Source organism: Lynx rufus, unplaced genomic scaffold, assembly GCF_022079265.1.
Source record: "Lynx rufus isolate CCGP_SWC_20201006 ecotype Redwood Valley unplaced genomic scaffold, mLynRuf1.p SCAF_5, whole genome shotgun sequence".
NCBI lineage: Eukaryota > Metazoa > Chordata > Mammalia > Carnivora > Felidae > Lynx > Lynx rufus.
In genome coordinates this window covers 33,965,896-33,988,717 of record NW_025814867.1, presented here as the reverse complement: position 1 = coordinate 33,988,717, position 22,822 = coordinate 33,965,896, and the positions used below count along the sequence as shown (strand labels likewise).

General features: G+C 45.6%; 1 protein-coding gene across 5 annotated transcripts in view; it reads right to left on the bottom strand.

Annotated features, from left to right (window-relative positions):
* The window catches only part of MRAS (muscle RAS oncogene homolog), a 55,388-nt gene that overhangs the window by 11,014 nt on the left and 21,552 nt on the right, over positions 1 to 22,822 (bottom strand). For all 5 annotated transcript variants that reach the window (XM_047099162.1, XM_047099158.1, XM_047099160.1 and 2 more), the window contains one exon: positions 20,198 to 20,408. In XM_047099162.1, coding sequence (XP_046955118.1) covers positions 20,198 to 20,390 — 193 coding nt within the window. In that variant the 5' untranslated portion in view covers positions 20,391 to 20,408. The remainder of the gene's footprint in view (positions 1 to 20,197; positions 20,409 to 22,822) is intronic.

Below are 22,822 nucleotides of genomic sequence, written 5' to 3'. Positions count from 1 at the left end.
TGTAAGGGACCCAGCAGGGCCTCAGACACTTCAAAGTATGAGGCTCTAAGAGACTCATTTGTGGACCTGCTGATTCCAACCTACTGTGCTCCCTGGGCCTTAACAGCCTGTCTACAGAAAAACCTCACAAAGTCCATGATCAACTCTGCTACACAACCCCTCTGGGGTCCCCACACCTGGGCTTGGATCCTGCTGCAGCCCTTACAGACTGATTTCTGGGGAAGTTACCTGACTCTCTGAACCCCCTTTCCTCTTTTGTAAAATAGACACAACGCTTCCACCTTGTAGCTCCTTGGGAGGAGAGCCCAGGACATGCGCTGGGGAAGCCCTGAAGAGGCCATCCCAGGTCAGGAAGGGTCCTCAGTTCCGGTGTGGACAGACAGCAGGCAGGCCATGGGGAAGGAGAGGCCTCTGAGAGCCAGGATCACTTGCCCCTAGGATGGGGCTGTCACAGGGGTGATGGGAAGGGAAGCTGGGGAAGGAAACAAGAATGGCTGGGGAGACAGAGCAGGGCACCATCTCGGCAAAGGGTCTCTCCCCAACCCATCCATCCCCTCTCCTTCCCTCCACCCTATGGACTTCTCAAGCCAATTCCCCTCCAGCTTCCTTGCTGCTGAGTTAAATGCGCACCCCCAGGCTGTTTCAGAGGGGTGACAGCCACTGCTGGGGGTTCTCCTCTGAGATGCACAGGCCTGACCCCCTTAGGCCTCCTGAAGCCCCTCAGCATCCCGCAAGTCTCTGCTCACCATCCGGCCTCTCCCATTTCCTAGCTCACTCTACTCTCAGACCCACCTGCCCTCTCCCTGGAGGCAGTGGAGTAGGTAGTTATAGATTTTGGAGCCAGATTCTGGGCTGAGTCTGATTCTTCATTCCTAGAGTGTGATTCAGGGCAAGCTCACTTCTCTGAGCCTTCGTTTCCTCAAATGGGGATGCTAAGGGTTGTTTTAAGTGAAAATATTTAGACCCTTGGAGCAACCCCTGCCACAAAGAAGCTCTGGAGGAGTGTCTGTTTCGAGCTTGTCTTCCTCACCTGGGGTGCCATCCCCCAACCATCCCTCCTCTCTTGCTCCCCTTGCCTTGGCCAGCTGACTCTGACTCACTGCATTCTCGTGCCTGAGCCTCCGGGACTCTCCCCACTCCTGTATAGCCCCTTCATGGCATACTGTTCTTGCTGCCCATTTCATAGGCCCCACCTGGACTGTCACCTCCCAGAGGCAGGGGCCTGGTCTATTCGGAACCTGGCACAAACAGAACTCAAATAGTAGCTGAATGAGTAAATGAATGTGAAGTCTACTCAATTTTGTTCATTCATTCACTGAAGAAATATTGGAAAGCCTACGATGTGCCAGGCAGTGTTGTAGGCACTGTAGATGCAACATCAATGAGGCAAAATCTTTGCTCTCCTGGGACTCATAATCTAGTGGGGAGACTGGCAAACAACTGAATGGGTAATATAACATCTGGTGGGGATGAGTACATACTGTGAAGATCAATATAGCCAGCTGAAGGTAATTGATGGGAGTTGGTGTAATTTTGGGTAGGGATCGAGGACACTAAATAAATCCCATCAACAAAACAGATGAAAACATCACCGGTTTGGCTGAAGGGATGGGAAGGCCCAACATTCAGTTGGTATGTAATTAATGTATTCACAGATTTTGAAGGTGTGTATTATCCAAAACAAAAACTAGAGATCTAGGGGTGCCTGGGTGGCTCAGTCGGTTAAGCATCCAACTTTGGCTCAGGTCATGATCTCGTGGTTTGTGGGTTCTAGCCCCACATCGGGCTCTGTGCTGACAACGTGGAGCCTGGAGCCTTCTTCAGATTCTTTGTCTCCCTCTCTCTCTGTTCCTCCCCTGCTCCCACTTTGTCTCTCTCTCCCTCAAAATGAATAAACATTAAAAAAAATTAAAAAAAACCCCAAAAAACTAGAGATCTAGGATAAGTGAAAAAATATGTTCAGAATTTTGAAACCCCAATTTAATAGGGAGCTGAAAATCGAAATGGACCCTCTGGAAAGGAAAAATGGTCGTTTCACACACTGATTGCCGTAGAAGTAATATTATATCCATGCTTTCTAACAGAATTCTTGGAGGAAATACTTCAGCAAAGTGAAAAATCGGTCCATGAAAGAATATAAATAATGATAAGCAAGGAATACAGCAAAACATAAGAGTTAAGTTTAAATAAACATCATTTTAGGATTTGAAGTAAATTAATGACAGTTTAGAACTAAAATCTATGATGATCCATCTGTGAGGGGCGGGGCTGGGGAAAAGTAAGCTACTACTAAATTTCTTGCCTCATTTAGGAATAGACTAAAGATAATAATTACATCCAGATGTTAACAGAAAAATATAATCACACACACACACACCAACACATGTCTGTACATAGAATAACCACTAGACATAAAACTCAAAAGTTCCTAATCATCAGAAGAAAAAAAACCCAACAGAACAAAGTAAATGGGACAAATCCAACAAAAGGCAAGAATAAACTACACAAAAATATGAACGCTAAAAAAGGAGACATGAAAGAAGATGGCAGACGTAATTCTAACTATGCCTAACAATAGTAAATGCAAATGGATTAAACCCACCTATTAAGGCAGACACCCAATACAAAATCCACTTGTCTGCTACTGCAAAAGACACATATAAACCAAAATGACACAGGAAGGATGAAAAATGAAGGGATAAAAAAGGATATGCCAGCCCCATGCATCCACAAAACAGGATTCAAGGCCAACGCACTGGACAGGACAAATCAGAGTATTTATAATGGGAAAAAGTACAAGCATCAAGGAGTGCCAAAGTCATGAATCATAAGCACATAAGAATGTTGCCTAAGATTCATATGTACAAAAACCTGATTTTTAAATACAGTAGGTATTGGCAAATCTCATGATCATTGTGAGAGAACTGAACAGGCCTCAATGGGCACATGAAAAGATGCTCCACATCACTCATCATCAGGGAAATACAAATCAAAACCACCATGAAATACCACCTCACACCTGTCAGAATGGCTAAAATTAACAACACGAGAAACAACAGGTGTTGGCGAGGATGCAGAGAAAGGGGAACCCTCTTGCACTGTTGGTGGGAATGAACCGGTGCAGCCACTCTGGAAAACAGTATGGAGCTTCCTCAAAAAGTTAAAAATAGAACTAAAGGGGTGTCTGTGTGTCTCACTGGGTTAAACGTCCTACTCTTGATTTCAGCCCAGGTCATGATCTTATGGTTTTTGAGATCGAGCCCCACACTGGGCTTCATGCTAACAGTGCAGAGCCTGCTTGGGATTCTCTCTCTCTTCTCTCTCTCCATCTCTCCCACGCATTCTCCCTCCCTCTCACTCTCTCTCTCAAAATAAATAAACAAACTTAAAAAAAAAAAAAGAACTACCCTAAGACCTAGCAATTGCACCACTAAGTATTTACCCAAAAGATACAAAAATACAGATTCAAAGGGGTACATGCACCCTGATGTTTATAGCAGCATTATCAGTAATAGCCAAATTATGGAAAGGGCCCAAATGTCCTTCGATTGATGAATGGATAAAGAAGATGTGGTGTGTATATATATACGATGGAATATTACTCAGCCTCAAAAGAATGAAATCTTGCCATTTCCAACAACGTGGATGGAGCTAGAGTGTATTATGCCAAGTGAAATAAATCAGAGAAAGACAAATACCATATGATTTCACTCATATGTGGAATTTGAGAAACTCAACAGATGAACATAGGGGAAGGGAAGGAAAAATAAGAAAAACAGAGGGAGGCAAACCATAAGAGACTCTTAAATACAGAGAACAAATTGAGAGTTGCTGGAGGGGAGTGGGGCGGGGGATGGGCTAGATGGGTGATGGGCACTAAGTAGGCACTTGTTGGGATGAGCACTGGGTGTTGTACGTAAGTGACGAATCACTAAATTCTACTCTTGAAGCCAATACGACACGATATGTTAACTAACTAGAATTTAAATAAAAATCTGGAAAAAAAAGAACTGAGCAGGCCTGTCTTAGAGACAGATCACCTGGCCCCTCAAAAGTAATGATCTCAATAATGCCAAATTTAAAAACATCATCTGAGAGAACAAACTTTACACTCAAACAGTAAATAAGCATTTTCAAACACAGGAAATTGTCACAAAAATTGGCCATATATTAAGCCATCAATAAAAATTTCAACAAATTTCTGAAAGCAGATGTCATATGCAGCTATCTTTTTGTCTAACGCAAAACTATCAGAAATTAACAGCAACACATATGTAAAAGAAACTATCCACTTCAAAGTTTAAAGAGTGATACTGCTCAAAAATGCTCTAGTTAAAGAGAAAAGCAAAGTACAAGTTACAAACGATTTAGAATTGAATGACAATAAACCCCTGGTTTGAGGCCAAAGTGGTACTCAGAGGGAAAATTACAGCTTTAAATGCACTTCCAAAAACAAGAGACTGAAAATTAACTAAGCATTTAAATGAAGGGGCTAGGAAAAGAAAAATAAAACCAAAGAGAGAAGAAATCATCAATGAAAGTAGAAATTAAGAAAATGAGAGGAAGTAAAAGTAGTAGATATCTAAAAATCAAAATCTGATTCTTTGAAAAGACCAATTAAAGAAAAAAAAGCCTTTAGCGATTCTTATCAGACAAAAAAAAGAAAAAAGAAAAGAAAAAAGACTAATAAGCCTTTGGATTGAGGAAAGGCCTATGACTATGGATCTAGATATATATTTAATTATGAAAGAAAACTATATGCAGTTTTATAGCAATAAATTTTCAATTCTTGATGAAATGGACAATTTAAGGAAAATATAAATGAACAAAACTGGCTCAAGAAAATATATAAAATCTGAATAGGTCAATAATTATCCATGAAATTAAAGAGACAAATCTCCCCCATGAATGGCACAAAGCTCTTTTTATTAGGGACAAACTGTTCCAGAGCCCAGAAAATAAAGAACTTTCCAGCTCATGGAAACAGCCTAGCATAGTCCTAATCACAAACCGGACAGGGATGGCACATGGTTGTGTGGTAACGTCCAGGCCTGCCCCACCTTTGGGGAACAGGAGCAGCCTGCACATGGGACTCTAAGAGGTGCATTCAGTCAGTCATCCATTTGCCAATTACTTCTTGAGCACCTACGCAGTGCCATCCACTCTGCTTGGTACTTCAGGTGGTTAAAAAGAAAGCTGCATCTCACTATCAAGGTACTTACAGGCTAGCTGGGCTGACACTTGAAGAAAAATAATACAGGACAGAAAGTGATACATACTATTGGAGATCTAGGGAAGGGGCGGGGGGGGGGGGGTCCCTTCAGCTTGGAGGGATAATGGAAGGTTTTAGCCAAGAAGGGATACTTATTCTGCCCTTAAAAGAACAGCATTTGACATAAAAAAGATAGGGCCTGGGGAAGGCCTTCCAGGCAGAGAATCAGCATGGGCAACGGCCTGAAGGCTAGGAAGAAAAGAGTCGTGGGGAGGCTGGTGTGCAGGCATAAAAGGTCTGTGATGGGAGAGAGGTCGAGGAGACCAGAGGCTGTGCCCCTTGGATCCTACACTAAAATGTTTGAACTCAGTGGGTGCTGGGGAGCTACCAAAGGTTCAGAGAGGGGAGAGATGTAGTGAGAGGGTAAGTCTGGCAGCCAAAGAGGGAGGGGACTGGAGAGGGAAGCTGTGAAGAGGTGAAGGAGGGACCAGGGCAGAGGCAACCAGGGTGTCAGCGAAGGCAGGTGTGTTTGAAGTGGAGAGAAAAAAATGAATGGGCAGACACTGAAGACACAGAACATAGAGAATGGGGGCCAAGGGGAAAGAGGAGAGTGGAGGGCGCCTTGGAAATTCTAAACCTTAGGGCCCCAGAAGGGCAGATGCAACCAGGAAGGAGCAGATGGGGGCTGAGCTGGGCCTGGTCTGGTTTGGGCTTCATCCCTCCCCTCCACACACATACACCTGGAAGGGGCACAGGCCCCTTGTCAGTAGCTCTGCCTCCAAAAGAGGCTGAAGATAATGGGCAGCTATGCATTTCAGAAATTATGATTCAGCCTGCATTTCCCATGCCTGATGTCATGAAGGTAGGAGGATTCCAGAGAAAGTATTAGTCACTGTGGGAAAAGAGGTGTTTTGCCGATGTGTGTGTGTGTGTGTGTGTGTGTGTGTGTGTGTGTGTGTGTGCATGTGTGTGCGTGTGTGTGAGAGAGAGACAGACAGAGACAGAGACACAGGCACCCAGGGCAGAAGGAGGGAGAAGAGATAAAGATTCTGGAGACAGAGAGGGTCAGCGCTGTGTACCTCTGTCTGCTTTGCCCCAGTCTTCCCATCCAGAGGATAATGGGGCCAGCAGTGTGGCTGAGGAGGGTTTAAGTGGAAACCCCAGGGCTGTTCTTAGATCTTGTGAATTTCAGAATCCAAGTCCCACGTGTGGGCATGGCATGGGGCCCCCCACCCCCGCAGGTGGGCAGTCAGCATGGGTCCCAGCTGAGCCTTCCTCCTTCTCCCTCCTCATCTCCCTCCCACTCTTCCTCTTCCTTCTTCTCTTCTTCCTCTTCTTCCTCCTCCAGGGCTTTCAGTGGGAGGCACACCCTGCCATGGGCTCAGGGCTCTGACCTTGGCGGCAGCCCAGGGTACAGTCTGAGCTCTTTGGCTGACAAGAGTCCTTCCCACCATGTTCCTACTGGCAGAAGGCACTTTGCTGGGGTTTTATGCACACACGCCCTCTGGGTCCTCTTCATGGCCTAGTACAAATGCAGATACTGAGGCCCAGAACGTTAAAGGGATCTGCTCAAGGCTGCATACTGGGAAGGAGGCCACTCCAACTTCCCCAAGACCCAGCTGTCCCTACTCATCCAGTCTTTTATCTTCAACCAGAGGGTGCGGGTCTGGCCACCCAGAACCCGCCGGATTGTGTCTCAATTACAAGCCTTTGCACAAGGCTTGCACAAATGAACCAGAATACCCTCTCCGCCAGCTACCCCAGCCATCCCGCCGCATGGCTGCAGTCTGCCTCCTCTCCTGAGAGCCCAAGCCTCTGACCTGTGTCTTTGAACCCTTCCTGTTGGGTTATGGGTTCCGTGGGTCTCTCCTAGTCAGTGCCTCCAGGCCTGGCTCAGCTCCCCACCACGGCGGGGGCGGGGGGAGGGGAACTCCAGAGGGCGAGTGGGAAGGGAGCCTGGCTTTCATTTCCCTGGGTGTCTCAAAAGCTTCAGCACCCAATGCAGGTCCAAAAAAATACTTACAGAATGACTAGACAGATCACATGCATGCCATAGGAAATGCAGTTACTGTGTTCGATCAGCCCGGGCCAGCTTTAAGGGAAATCACTAAGAAGTGACTTTTTAACTTGTGTAACGCACCCTTCATGGTGAAGTAAGGGTTCTGGAATATAAAACAACAGAGATGATGATTTCTAGAGATAATACGCCTCCAAGGACCATGCCTGCTGTTTTCTACCTTTCTCTAATCCACAGACCCGTAGTGGGAGGCAGGAGTGATCATGCCCATTTCACACGGGAGTCAGGTGGGGAAGCCTGTGCCCTTCCCAGGAGAAGACTCCAACAAATACATGCCACCTAGTTGAGCATCAGTAGGGATGAGGGCTCTTTACTATGTTACTTGTGTTCCCCTTTCTGGGTAAGGGTATACATGGAGTGGGCTGAGTGTCAGGCAGAAGGGCTGGACCCATCCACCATGCACTGTTCCCAGAAAAAGGGCTGCTTTCTTCTCTAAAGTGCTGGCAGGGTGTGGAAAGCCAGGCCACTTGGGACTCTCTAAGGGGGAGGGGGCAAGATCCTGCAGCACATACGGCTGGCTCCCTGGTGATGTGGAAGCTTCCCTCTGGCAGTGGCCCCAACCTCAACTCACTGACTTAAGGATGACAGGACAGAAGTGCTGGCCACCAGCCTTAGGGGACAACTGCTCGAGAGGCCACACTATGGCAGCTGGGGGAACGGGAAGAAGCCCTGGAATACATTTTCATGGGGTCCCTAAATTCCCTGACCTGGAGAACATATTGCATGTGTGGGTGCACATTCTCTCAGGGAGATGGTCTATGGTTTTGTGGAATTCTTAGAAGAGCTGGGAACACCTCTACCCCAAACAAATACCCCTCTCAGGGAAAGAAGAGGGCAGCAGGGGGGTGGGTCTCAGCTGTGTAACCAGGAACATCCCAGGGACAGATGGTAGCAGGGCAGGGGGGTGCTGGTAATGGAGAGGAACAGGGAGGCAAAACGTTGGCCTACAACCCCATTTCTTCCTCACAACCACTCACAATCAGTGGGGGGGGGGGGGGCAACATTTTATAGGTGAAGAAATGAAGCAGGGCAAGGCGATGACCTGCCCAGGTTCCCACTGCTGGCGAGCAGGAGAGGCACGATTTCAACACCAGACCATCTGGAGCCAAGCCTTGCTCTGCTGCTGGCACCAGCCTGTCTTTGACTGGGCAGCCAGCAATGTCCGCAGGGCCTGTGAAGAGGCACAGGTCTACACGGAGGGGGTGAGGACAGAGCACCGAGGTCTGCCGAGACGGAAGACACCATCCCATCTGCTTACCCCTCAACCTTCCACCTACCTCACACCTGCCCCTGGGTGGCCACGCATAGCTGGGAGGAGAGAACTCAGAGCCGTGCTCCTTGCTCCCTTTAAAGTCCTAGCACCGACTTCCGGGGCCCTTAAAGCACCCAACAAATCTAAACGTGTCCCCATCCAGTCTTCTCCTACTCCTGGGCCACAGCTTCCCACGGCCTCCTCTGCTCCAATCTCCATCCCCAGCTGAGTGAAACAGGTGTGAAACAGAGATCATCAGCTAAATTCCACAAGCTTCCAAATCAACCCACCTTACAGACCGAGGAAGCCTCACACACTGCGGGGGAGGCAAACGCAGCCACTGCAGAAAATGGTTTAGCATTTCCTTGAAAAGTGAAACATGGAGTTACCATAGGACCCAGCCAGTCCATGCCAGGGACACACTTGAGAGAAGTGAAAACATATCTACACAAAAACTCGCACACGAATGTCTGAAGCAGCACTATCCATTGAAGCCCCAGAGTGGAGACAGCCCGAATGGCCAGCAATGGATCAGTGGATAAAGAAAATGTGATGCATATCCATATACTAGAATACTATTCGCACATAAAAAGGAACGAAATTCTGATACAAGCTCCAACAGGATGCACCTTAAAAACAGCACGTTGAGTGAAAGAGCCTAGTCACTTTCTAAGTGAAAGGCTACTTAGAGTATGGTGCCATTTATATGAAATGTCCAGCATAGGCTGATCTGTAAAGACAGAAAGTCTGTCAGTGGTTTCAGGGACTGGGGGAGGTGGTGGGGGAGAATGGGGAATGACTGCTTAATGGAGTGAGCTTTCTAGGGGGAGGTGGTGGAAATGTTGAACAATCAGTGGTGATCCAAGTGATTGCTGATTTGTGAATCAGTCAGCAGTTGTGACTGCACAACTGTATATCTATACTATTTAAAGGAGGGAGTTTTCCATGGAGTTACATCTCAATTAAAAAAATGTATGAGGGACCCCCTCTCTTTTTCTCTGAAACACACACTCCCACTGTCTTCTTACTACGGGGATGACCTGGCCCTGCTCCTGTCCAAGCCCATCCCCTCCAAATGGACACTGGATCCTGTCCTCTTCCACCTATACAAGGGCACTGCTGCTATTGTTGTCTCCTGCATCATCCATTTCTTTCTCTAGTGGTTCATTTCCACCACAATGTAAACATACTTTAATTTCTCTCACCTTAAAAAAAAAATTAAAGTCAAAAAAATTACAAGTAAAAACCCTGCCCCTTGACCTCACATCTCCTTCTGGCTGCTGTCCATTTCTCTGTTCCTCTTTACAGCCACACCCCTTGACTTGTCTGTTCTCATTGCCTGCTCATCCTCTCCTCCACTCTCTCTTGAATCCACTATGATCAGACTTCCATTCCTGACCACTCTATCAAAATTGATCTAGTCAAGTCACCAATGACTTTCATGTCACTGAATCCAGTTGGTACTTCTCAGTCCTCAACCCACTGGGCCACCTGCTGACATCTGACATTAATCTGGCTCGTGCACTCAGGCCAGTAGTTGATGGTTCCCTCCTTTCTGAAGAGCCTTGGGACATCGCTCTCTCCGGTTCTTCTCCTACTGCAGTGACTGGTCCTGTTCTGTCCCTTTATCTCTCTACCCTCTAAATGCTGGTGGGTCCCCACACTCAGTCCCCCAATTCACTTCGTTGGCCACCTCTCATCTCATGGCTTTACATGTCTACTCCAAAATTTCCATCTCCAGCCTATACATCTCCCCTTACTCTAGATTCAGACATTCGGCTGCCTGCATGACTTCTATCTGTATATGAGAAAGGCATCTCAGATTTAACATGTCCAAAATTAAACTCTTGATTTCCCCCCAAACTTGCTTTTCATCAGTCTTCCTAATCTTGATAAACCTAACCATTCTACCAGCGTGCAGGCCGAAGGCTTTCTCTCTCTACCCCCACCCCATGCCATATACTCCATCTACAAATGCTGTTGTTTCCTCCTCCAAAATACAACAGGAAGCTAAGCTAACTCCTTCTCACTACCGCCTTCAGCGGTGCCCTAGTCCAAAATCGTCACGTGACTTTTAAGAGCAATCAACATGAAGTTCTGAAATCAGGGCAAAAGCGTAAATTAACTGCAGGGGTATAGGATCTGTCAACAATGTAAGAGGAAACCCACCTGAGGTTTAGGGTACAAACCCCAGGACTGAATCCTGGCTCTGCTGTGACTTTGAAGGGGGAGGGGCATACATTGCATACACACTGTCATCACACAGCCTTGTTGAGCTGACTCGAGGTCACTGCCTGATGGGGTGAACCTCAGCTCCCAGGCCGGCTAGTGGGCTAAGCTGACACAGAGCAAGAGTAAGATCTTTTGCTTCGGGGTCAGAGGAATGGGGCTCTAATGAGCTGTGTGACCTTGGACATGTTATTTCCCCTCTCTGAATCTTGGTTCCCTCCGCCTGCAGGGGCCTTACCGATCGGAGGACGGCTGGACAGGCGCTGGAGCAGGAGGTCTGGGTCCCCAGGGACACAGGACAGCAACAGCAGCAATTTCCCAATGTTATGGAAGCATTTCACTACTTTATCAACTAGTATGGCAATACTGGTGGGTACTGGCTAAGGAGCAGCTGTGCTCACCGGCATGGTGGAGACATTAACCTCAGTTTAGCAAAACTGTTAGGAGGATGAAATAAAACAATCCCTGCAAAGTCCTTAACACAGGCTCTGGCCTTCCAGAAAAGTCTGGTCAGGAGTAACTGCTCCCACTGCAGTGAAGCAGAAGGAGCCACTGTGAAAGAGGGTTTGGCTTCAGTGCACCAGGAGGCACTGCCCTGAACTCCTTGGAGATCAGTAAGCCCCACGTTACTGGAAGCATTCAAGCAGTGATGGCTGGCGGAACCAGAATAAAGAGTCAGGCAGAGGCCTGCAGGGCTGGATTTCATAATCTGAGGCCATGTTCCCTCATAAAGAAAAAGAGGGAAATTCCTCCCACATCACTACCAGCAGGAAAAGAGGAGGATGGGTGGAAAGGTGGAACGACAGGCCAGCTCTGGCTGTACCCCACTTTTAGTTGGGGGGCCACGGGGCGGTGCTTACTCTGAAGCTCTAGCTCAGAAAAATACACTCAATAAATGTTCCTTTTCCTCTCGCTGCCCTTCCAATGTCCTCCTTCCCTCCTCCTCCCCAGAAAGAATGTGGATTCAAGTGTTCAGGGAAAAGCCAGGTCCAGGCTGCTCCGAGAAGACAACAGCACTTGTGTCTGAGGTTTGGGCAGAAGCCAGGGTGGAAACATCCCAGCTTCTGAGGGTGCAGGAGAAGGGCTGGAGCTTTCACTCTGCAAAGACCAAACTGTCAATGGGGACACAGGGGGCCAGGGCGGCTGCAGAGCTGGGCCTGGGAACCCACAGTGGGAAGAGGTGTCGGGAGAGTTAGGGCCGCTGCTGTTCTCCGTTGGTGGAAGAAAGATGCAAGGCTGGGAAGAGGGTGGGACTGGGAACCGTACAGCTGAGAAGCCCAGTGACACCCATCCCTGTTGTAGGTAGGATTGCGGAGGATGCGGTCAATACCCTTCCCTGCAGGGCCAAGGTTTAGGCGCAAACAGGACAGGAAGGGGGATGTGCTCAGCAGAGTTAAGACGCCCTGGGCCTGCTCTGCCTCTAGCTTGACTTAGGCAAGTCACTTCTCCGTCTGCACCAGTTTCCTTAGGTATATAGTGAGGGGGGTGATACCATAGAGTTCAGGAGCCTGCCAGCCCTAGCCTAACAGAAAAAAATAGGCTCACAAGAACTCCAAGACAAAACAACTGGAAGCACGGACTGGAACAGATATCTGTACGCTCGTGTGCACAGCAGCATTATTCACAAGAGCCATGAAGTGGAAAGAGTCCCAGGGTCTGCTGCTGCACAAATGGGCAAACAAAATGTGGTATATACATACAGTGGGATATCATTCAGTCTTAAAAAAAGATGAAATCCTGACACATGTTACAACGTGGGTGGATGGACCTTGAAGACATTGCACTAAGTTAAATAAGCCAGTCACAAAGGAACCAATGCTGTATGAGTCCACATACATATATGAGGTACTCAGAGTAGTCAAATTCAAAGAGACAGGATGTAGAACGGTGCTTCCAGGGGCCGGGGGAAGGGGAGTAGGAGTTATTGTTTGCTGGATGCAGAGTATCAGTTGGACATAAGTCTGCGGAGGGATGGTGGCGACGGCTGCACAATAACATGCACGGACTTAAGGCCACAGACCTATACACTTAAAAACAGTTACAATGTTAAGATTTATGTCTATTTCACCACAATAAAATCATACGTACATACAGATGTACATACATACATACATACATACATACAAAACCTCAAGGCTCTGCCCAAGGCTTGGTTCTTCCTCATTCATGAAACCTGAGAACTGGGATATGGTGAGTCCTGTAGTTGAAAGCCAGGGTGAGGGGGGGACCAAAGTCAAGGACCGAGAGAGAAGGCTGGAGAGCCGGGAGAGGTGGGCACAGCAGAGAGGTGGGCACCGGGCAGCGGCGAGACGTTCCCAGAACTGGGCTGTAACAATGACATGACAGGTGAAGTCAGGGTCCCATAGGACCTGTGGGAAAGAACCCAGAGCAGGCTTGCTCCAAAGCCTAGTAGTCCTAGACACTGGGGACCCCAGCTGCTGGCCCCTGAGGTCAGCTGTCTCCTGTGTCTTAGATTCTGGGAGAACCAGGGCAATGAGGTCCCTTGAAAGAGAGCAAGAAACAAGTCTGTAAGTAAGCAGAAGCCTCTGAGAATCCTGTGTGGCAACCAGAGAAGGCTTTTTGAGCAAGCCTGGGAAGAATAGTTGGCCCTCTGAAGGGCCTTGGGCAAGTTGCAAGACAGGTGAATATGTCTTTTGATCCTGATAATCCAGGCCACGTTCCCCTCTTCCCAGGATTTCAATGTCCATTCCCAGAGGTCCAGGGATCAGCTTGTTAGTGGGAGAGGATTTTCCCACCCAATCAGACTAACAGAGAATCCAGGAGACAAAGGGGAGTTCAAGCCACTGCTAGCTGTGTGAATCTTGCTGTGCTTTATTTTTAGGGAGATAACAACAGTAGCTAGCACAGTACTGTTGTATTAAAACAGAGCATATGCAACGTGCTTGGCATGAAGTTTGCACATAGTAATTGCTCAGTAAAGATCATTACTGCCCTCATAATTATCCCCCTCCTCCTCCTCATCAAGCTGCCATGTTTTTGCTCTTTTTGAATTTGGAAGAAGAGCAAACCCCAGAATTCAGAGCCCTTGGAAGGCTTCCCAGGCTTAGCACTGCGCCCCCCCAGGATGGTATGGCCTCCAGGGAAGCAGGAGGTCAGGACTCTGGATGCCCGAGGAAAGTCTGACCATCCCAGGGCTGCAATCCACCCTAGAGGAATCTAGACTCAGAAGGGGTCAGAATTATACTCAAGCGTAAATATAACCAGCCTTTGATTAAAACTCCCAAAACATGGGGCAGGCATCTTTTTAAATGCCAGACTAATTAATATTTAAAAGGAATGTTTTAAGCCTTTCTTTTCTTTTAACATTTATTCAGTTTTGAGAGACAGACAGTGAGTGGGGGAGGGGCAGAGGGTGAGGGAGACACAGAATCCAAAGCAGGCTCCAGGCTCTGAGCTGTCAGCACAGAGTCTGATGCGGGGCTTGAACTCACAAACCATGAGATCATGACCTGAGCTGAAGTCAGCTGCTTAACCAACGGAGCCACCCAGGTGCCCTGACCTGCCTTTCTTTTCTTAATACAAGACTTAACTCAGTGGAGAAATGTAGCAATCTAGCATCTGTGCCTGAGGATGCCCTGGGTGGGCAATGCCCTGAATTAGGTTGGGTTCAGGGGGCAGGTTGAGAGGCACAGCATCCCAGGGGAGCCCAGGAGATTCAGAACACAAGCTTTGCAAATTTGTGCTTATAAAGTAGTGCTGTGGCCATGCTTCCCTTTTCCCTGCTGCTGCTGAAATAATAAATATTTTTATTGTGATAATAAACATTATCACAAAATCTTCCTAAAAATCACCCTTGGGAACTTTTTTTCCCCTCAGAAACGAATCTAATACCCAAAGTTACTTTAAGAAAAAGTTAGAGAAGTCAACACGGCTGTATAGAGAACTAATATTCATTAAGTCCCAATTATGCACCAGGCAATGATGTTGCTCTCTTACATGTATTATGCCATGTTTTTCGGGATGTTTTCTGTGGAAATAGTCCAGAATGATGTGCTAACAGCGGTCCTTTGGGAAACCCTAAGGACAACCTATCCTACCAATACATTTCCAATATTATGTTTGTATATTGAAGATTCTCTTAAGTCCCACAGTAAAGAAACTGCTTATAGTTCTTTAACTCCGTATATCCCAAAATGCGGCATATAGTTGAATGGGTGACGCATGAGATGATTTTTAGCAGGTGCATAAATGTAAGTTTTAACTTTTAGTGGTTATAGATATTTATTATATAACACAGCTAGCACTTCACACCTGTGACTGCACATATACTGTTCAGGACTTAGTCATACATTCATTTCACACACATTTACTGAGGACGTACGATGAACCAAGCAGTCGTCTAGACACCGAGAATATAGCAGTAAATAAAGTCTCCGCTCTCAAAAATTTATATTTTATCGGGAAGCAATAAAAACTCAAGTAAATATAGGGAGCAAATATATGTTTACCAGTAAAAGGTAGAATAAAGAAAAAGAGTTAACAAGGAGACAGAATGACAGGGGTGGGGTGGCTGCTGGTACAGATGGTTTGGTCAGGGAAGACTTCTTAGGTAAACTTAACATTTGAGTGGAGACCTACACAAAGGTGAGAATGTATTGCTGAAGGAAGAATGTTCTAGACAGAATACCAAATGCAGAGTCTCAGAGGCGGGAATGTGCTTGGTTCCTGGGGAATGATTCAGTTTCACGACTACAGCCAAAGCCCTGAAGGATGGTGGTTTTTAAAACTATGATATAATTCAAATACCATAATATTCGCCCTTCCTAAGAAAAAAAATTTTTAATGTTTATTCATTTTTGAGAGGCACAGAGTGAGTGGGGGAGGGGCAGAGAGAGGGAGACACAGAATCCCAAGCAGGCTCCAGGCGCTGAGCTGTCAGCACAGAGCCCGAGGCGGGGCTCGAACTCACCGACGGCGAGATCGTGACCTGAGCCGAAGTTGGACGCTTAACCGACTGAGCCACCCAGGTGCCCCTCGCCCTTCTTAAAGTACACATTTCAGTATACACACAAAGCTGTCACATTTTTTTTTTAAGTGGTGATTCAGGGGGTGCCTGGGTGGCTCAGTCAGTTAAGCATCCAACTCTTGGTTTGGCTCAGGTCATGATCTCATGGTTTGTGAGTTCGAGACCCACATCAGGCTCTGTGCTGACAGCATGGAGCCTGCTTGGGATCCTCCCTCTCCCTTTCTCTGCCCCTCCCCTGCTTGCACTTGCTTGCTCTCTCTCTCTCTCTCTCTCTCTCTAAATCAATAAATAAACTTTAAAAAAATTTTTTTTAAATGAAGTGATGATTTGGTTCTGGTTCCAGCCAAGATGGAGTAACAAGGACCAGATTTATCGTCTCACTTGAAACAACCAAAGACCAAACAACATAACAGACATTCATACAACGTTCCACCCAACAACGGCAGAATACTCATTCTTTTCATGTGCACATGGAACATTTACCAGAGAGAATATACCCTGGGTCATAAAATAAGCCTCTGTAAGTGTTAAATAATTTAAATCATATATTTTATGTTCTCTGACACAGTGAAATTAAAATAGAAACCAGTAACAGAAGGATCTCTGGAAAATTCCTAAATACTTGAAAGCTAAATATTTCTAAATAACCAATGGGTCAAAGAAAATCTCAGAAGGGAAATAGGAAAGTATTCTGAACAGAATGAAAATGAAAACACAGTGTATTAGAATGTGTGGGATGCTGCTAACCAAGTAGTCTGGGGGAATTTATAGCACCAAATGAAGATCTTGGAAAAGAAGAAATGTTCAAATCAATCATGTAAGCTTTCACTTAAAAAAATTAGAGAAAGAAGAACAAATTAAATCCAAAGTAGGCAGACAAAAGGAAATAATAAAGCTAAGAGTGGAAATCAATGGAACCAAATGGGAAAAGTCAATGGACTCAAGAGGTGGTTCTTTTGTGAAAATCAATGATATCGATAAATCTCTAGACTGTCTGTTTAGGGAAAAGGAGAAGACACAAATTAAAAACATCAGGAATGAGAGGGGAAACATCACTCTGGATTCTACCAACATTAACAGGAGAATAAGAGAATACCATGAACAACTTTACGCCAATAAATTTGGTAACTCTGATGAACTGAACAACTTTTTTAAAGACACCAACTACCAAAACTCACTGAAGAAACAAATAACCTGAATATCCCTATATTTACTAAAGGAATTGAATTTGTAGTTAAAAAATCTTCCAACAAAGAAAACTCCGGCCCCAGAGTGCCTCGTAGGTGTATTCAACTAAATATTTAAGGAAGAAATAATACCAATTTTGTTCAAACCCCTCCAGAAAATTGAAGAAGAGAGCATATTTCTCAATGCATTCTATAAAGCTAGCATTACTAGGCATGACAAGAAAACCACAGGCCAGTATAGCTCTCAAGAACATACACACAAAAATTCTAAACAAAATTTTAGCAAGTCAAAGCCAACATTACATAAAAGAAGAAAGCATCATGACCAAGTGGGATTTATCCCAGGGAGACAATGTTGGTTTAACATTATAAAAATTAACATAATTTGCCAAAATGACACACTAAAAATGAAATACCATATGAGTATCTAAGTAGACACAGAAAAGCATTTGACAAAAATCCAATATCCACACCTCATAAAAATTCTCAGTAAACTAGTAATAGGAAGTTCTTCAACCTGATAAAGGGAATCGATAAAAAACCTACAGCTAACATCCTATTTATTGCTGAAAGACTGAAACCTTTCTCCTTAAGATCAAGAACAGGACAAGTATGTTTTTAGTCAGTGAAATCAGGCAAGGAAAAGAAACAGAAGCCATCCAGTTTGCAAACGCAGAAGTAAAACTATCTTTACTCGCAGACATGACCATCTCTGCAGAAAGCCCAAAGGAATCTACTAAAAAGCCACCAGAACTAATAAGTGAACTTAGCAAGGTTGCAGGTTACAGTTAATACACAAAATGCAACTGCATTACTACATATTAGCAACAAACAAGTGACAACTGCAATAAAAAAATATCATTTATAATACAGATTGTAGATATAAATCTGACAAAATAGGTAAAAGACCTATGCAATCAATTCTGTAAAACAACTGATGAGAGAATTAAAGAAGACCTAGGGATGGGGCGCCTGGGTGGCTCAGTCGGTTGAGCGTCCGACTTCAGCTCAGGTCATGATCTCACGGTCCGTGAGTTCGAGCCCCGTGTCAGGCTCTGTGCTGACAGCTCAGAGCCAGGAGCCCGTTTCAGATTCTGTGTCTCCCTCTCTCTCTGCCCCTCCCCCATTCATGCTCTGTCTCTCTCTGTCTCAAAAATAAATAAACATTAAAAAAAATTAAAAAAAAAAAAAGAAGAAGAAGACCTAGGGGTGCCTGGATGGCTTGGTCAATTGAGCTTGAGTGTCTGACACTTGATTTCGGCTCAAGTCACAATCCCTGGGTCGTTGCATCGAGACTGAGTCAGGCTCCATGCTGAGCCTGCTTGGGATTCTTTCTCTCTCCCCTTCTACCCCTCTCCCCTACTCACACTCATGCTCTCTCTCTCTCTCTCTCTCTCTGTCTCTCTCATAAAAAATAAATAAAAAAAAATAAAGAAGACCTAAGTACATGGAGAAATACTGCATTCATGGGTTGAAAGGTTCAACATTATGAGGATGTCAATTCTTCTCAAATGTGCAGATCTTTAGATTCAACACAATCTCAATCAAAATCTAGAATTTTAGAATTTAACTGGTTCTTATTTTTTTTATTTTTTTTTTATATATATGAAATTTATTGACAAATTGGTTTCCATATAACACCCAGTGCTCATCCCAAAAGGTGCCCTCCTCAATACCCATCACCCACCCTCCCCTCCCTCCCACCCCCCATCAACCCTCAGTTTGTTCTCAGTTTTTAACAGTCTCTTATGCTTTGGCTCTCTCCCACTCTAACCTCTTTTTTTTTTTTTTTTCCTTCCCCTCCCCCATGGGTTCCTGTTAAGTTTCTCAGGATCCACATAAGAGTGAAACCATATGGTATCTGTCTTTCTCTGTATGGCTTATTTCACTCAGCATCACACTCTCCAGTTCCATCCACGTTGCTACAAAAGGCCATATTTCATTTTTTCTCATTGCCACGTATTAACTGGTTCTTAAATTCATATAGAAATGCAAAGGACCTAGACTGGCCAAAGCAACTTTGAAAAACAACAAACTTGGGGACTTAACAATACATGATTTTAAGACTTGTTATCAGTCTACAGTTATCAAGACAGTGTGGTATTGGTGATAAGACAGATGGATAGGTCAAACAAACAGAATATATGGGCAACTAATTTTCACCAAAGGTAAAAAGGCAATTCAGTGGTGAAAGAAGAAACTTTTCAACCAATAGCCCTGGAACACCTGCATCTCCATATACGAAAAAAACAAAAAAACAAACCCCCAACCTCCCCCCCAAAAAACAATTTTGTTCCATACCTCACACCATATACAAAAATTAAGTCAAGGTAGATCCTAATGCTAAATACAGAACCTAAAGCCATTAAACTGCTAGAAGAAAATGTAGGAAGAAAACCTTTGTGACCTTGGGTTAGGCAAATATTTTAGACATGACCAGAAGCACAATCCATAAAAGAACAAGCTGATAAACTGGACTTCATCAAAATTAGAAGCTCTAGTCTTTGAAAGACACTGGTAAGAGAATGAAAAGCATGTCACAGACTGGAAGAAAATACTTGCAAATCACATATCTGATAGTGCATCCCAGTGGCTTTCAAAGCTCACTTCCTACAATTACAGTCTATCCTTAATGGCTCTTTGTTTAAAAGAGAGACTCAGTACGAAGTCATAACCAGTAAGAATCTGGAGCAGCGGTTCTCTACTTTAGCATCACCTGGAGGGTTTGTTAAAACACAGATTGCTGGGCTCCACCCTCAGAATTTGAACCAGTAGAGCCTGAGGGTTTTCATTTCTGGGAAGCTCCCTGGTAATCTTAGGCTGCTGGCCTGGATACCACAATTTGAGAATTGCTAATCTAGACCAATTTAGACTACACTAGAAACAATGTCAAATGCAAGATTTCCCCCTCTCAAAGGGAAATAAACTATGCTTGCTAAAAAATAGTTTGTCTCTTCCCCATTTTTTTAGGAGCCAGAGACATCTGTAAATGTTAATCAGAGCTTCAGATCAGCAAGAAATAACAAACATGACATCACTGGGTTGGCACGATGCTAGCCTCTTTGTTGAATACGCATTTTCGTTGCCACAAAGCTATTCAGAATTCACCCTGGAAAACATACACGGCCTGACACCGACCATCCCATAATGACAACGTGAAAGACACTATCCGCCCCAGGGAAGTTGGTCAACTTCCTCTGACCCTCCGCGTCACGTGCCCCACCCCCATGCAGGGCTACCATCCGTGTCTCACCGTCCAGGATGGCCCATTGATTGTCAATCTCCGTATGTTTCAGGTAGGAGTCTTCGATGGTCGGGTCGTAGTCAGGCACAAAGATCTTCTGGAAAAACTGGATGGTGAGGGCGCTCTTGCCCACACCCCCATCTCCCACCACCACCAGCTTGTACGTGGGGAGGTTGTCACTGGGGACGGCACTGGTTGCCATGTTTCTGATAGGTCAGACCTGGGGAGGCAAGACATGCGTAATGAGGCAGGAGGCTTTTTCCTTTCTGACCTTGAGTGGAAAATATTCATGAGTTTTCCTCCCTCCTTATAGAGTAGTAAATACTCCCAATTATATGTTTATTCAATCATCTATTGAATATCAACTATGTGCCACACCCGGTCTTGCAGACGTAGCACTACTAGATGCCATGAGGTCTTTAACGAGTAAAGCCAAAAAAGCCGTGTTAAAGAAGCTTTTCCATCACTAAAGTCTGCCCTAGTCATGTACAGGTGAACATGTGCGTGCCAGTCTGAGCAGGGATGGCACAGAGGTTCACCTTTTACATCAACTCTAGTCACAGGACTGCTGTGCTTGAGGATTTGAGGCCCCCCAAACTACAGAAAGGACGGGCATAGCAGCCTAGTACCCCCCCACCCCCCGCTCTTAGAATTTAGTGATCCTGGCTCCTTTCTCTCAGTCTCCTTGCCCATGGTCATGCAGAAAGTTGTGCTGGTGGGGCACCTGGGTGGCTCAGTTGATTGAGCATCTGAGTCTTGATTTTGGCTCAGGTCATGATCCCAGGGTCATGGGATTGAGCCCCGCACTGGGCTCCACACTGAGCATGAAGCCTGCTTGGGATTTTCTCAAAATAAAAACAAAACAAAACAAAACAAAACAAAAATCTCTCTCTCTCTCCCCCTCTGCCCCTCTTCCCAGCTTGTGCGCGCGCTCTCTCTCTCTCTCTCTAATAATAAAAAAAAAAAAAAGTTGTGCTAGAATCTCGTGGCATCTGGTCAACCTGTTTTAGTTGGGGGGGGGGTGGAGAATGATGTCACGTCTAGCGAAGGCAGTGGTTCTCAAGCAGGGGCAGTTTTGTCCCTGGGGGACATCTGCAATGTCTGGAGATAATTCTGGCTTATTAGTGGGTGTTACTGGCATCTAGTGAGCGGAGGCCAAGGCTGCGGCTACACATCCTCCTACAACGCACAGGACAGCCCCCCCCCCCCAATAAAGAATTATCTATCCTGCGATGTCAGTAGTGCTAAGGCTGAGAAACCTTGAGCTAAGGAGACCAGGCAGGAGCCAGAAATGTGGCGCCAGGATTCCAAAGAATAACTGAGCCTTAACAGATAAGGACTGACTGTGAAGAGGTGATGGCAGAGGAGTGAAGAGTCATCTTTGGAAACAGTGTCATAGAGAGACAAGGAGGAGAGAGAGGCAGGGAGCATGGAAGGAGCCCTCAGCCAAGGGTGGTTGCCAGAGACTTAAGCCGCTACCTGCGGACGCGCCAGGGGGCCAGGGAGAAGCAATACCACCTCCCGTTCTGGCAATCCTAGGCAGCATGGAGACAGACCTGGTGCCAGGGGAGCACAAGCTTGATCCTGCCTCGGTGTACCAGCAAAGCAACAATCTCTGTGCAACTGGGAGGCAGAAAGGCACGGTGGAACGTGTGACAGGGACACTGAAGGGTCAGGGGACAATGGACTGGGAGTCCCGTGTGCACTGCTGCTTGTTGGGAAGGCCGTGCAGAGCCACCATTTCCTTACCTATCAGATTAAAGGGCTGGATTTTTTACAGTTATTTGCAGCTCTAAAAGAGTCCTCAACTCTAGATTTCAATACAAAAGGTGTTAGACACAAATGTAGGTTATGTGGCCACACTGATTCGCATGGGGCTACAGGAGAGAGTGATTGCATAACCTTGTGCAGTTACGGAAGCTTGGTGTTGACATTTAGGATTTCTCTGCAGTGACAGGAAGTACAGGCGCTTTTATACCCTGCGGGTGGCGTATACGTCTGTCCTAACCAGACTGAGAACACACTCGCATCAATATATCAAAATGTAAAATGACATACCTTCTCTTGGGCCTATATGATATATGAGAACTTATGCTAAGGAGATAATCAGATGAGTGAACGAAGATGTTAGGAAGAGGGGCAAACATGGAAATGACTTAAATGCTGCGGGGGGGGGGGGGTTAAAGAAAATGTTTATCTACACAATGCAATACTATGTAGCCATTAAAAAGGATGACGGTCACTAACCTAGAAAAAGTTTATATTAGGTATGAAAAAAAAACCCAAACAGCTGCGAAACAACACATACGTATGATTGCACGTCCATGAAGTCACCCATCTATGAATCTGTATGTCTAGATGTGGTTCTAGGCAGAGAGAAGACTGGCACATTTGGGGGTACCTGCTCAATTTTCAACTGGCTACAACAAGCTAGTATTATATATGTATCCTGGGAAAGCTTAACAACATTAAAATATTCCCACCCGTAGGACTAAAAGGTACAGCACAGGGAATAGAGTAGATGGTATTGCAACAGTGTTGTGTGGGACCCATGGCAGCTACACCTGCGGTGATGACATAACATACAGAGTTGGTGAATCACCATGTTGTACACCTGAAACCAATGTAACGTTG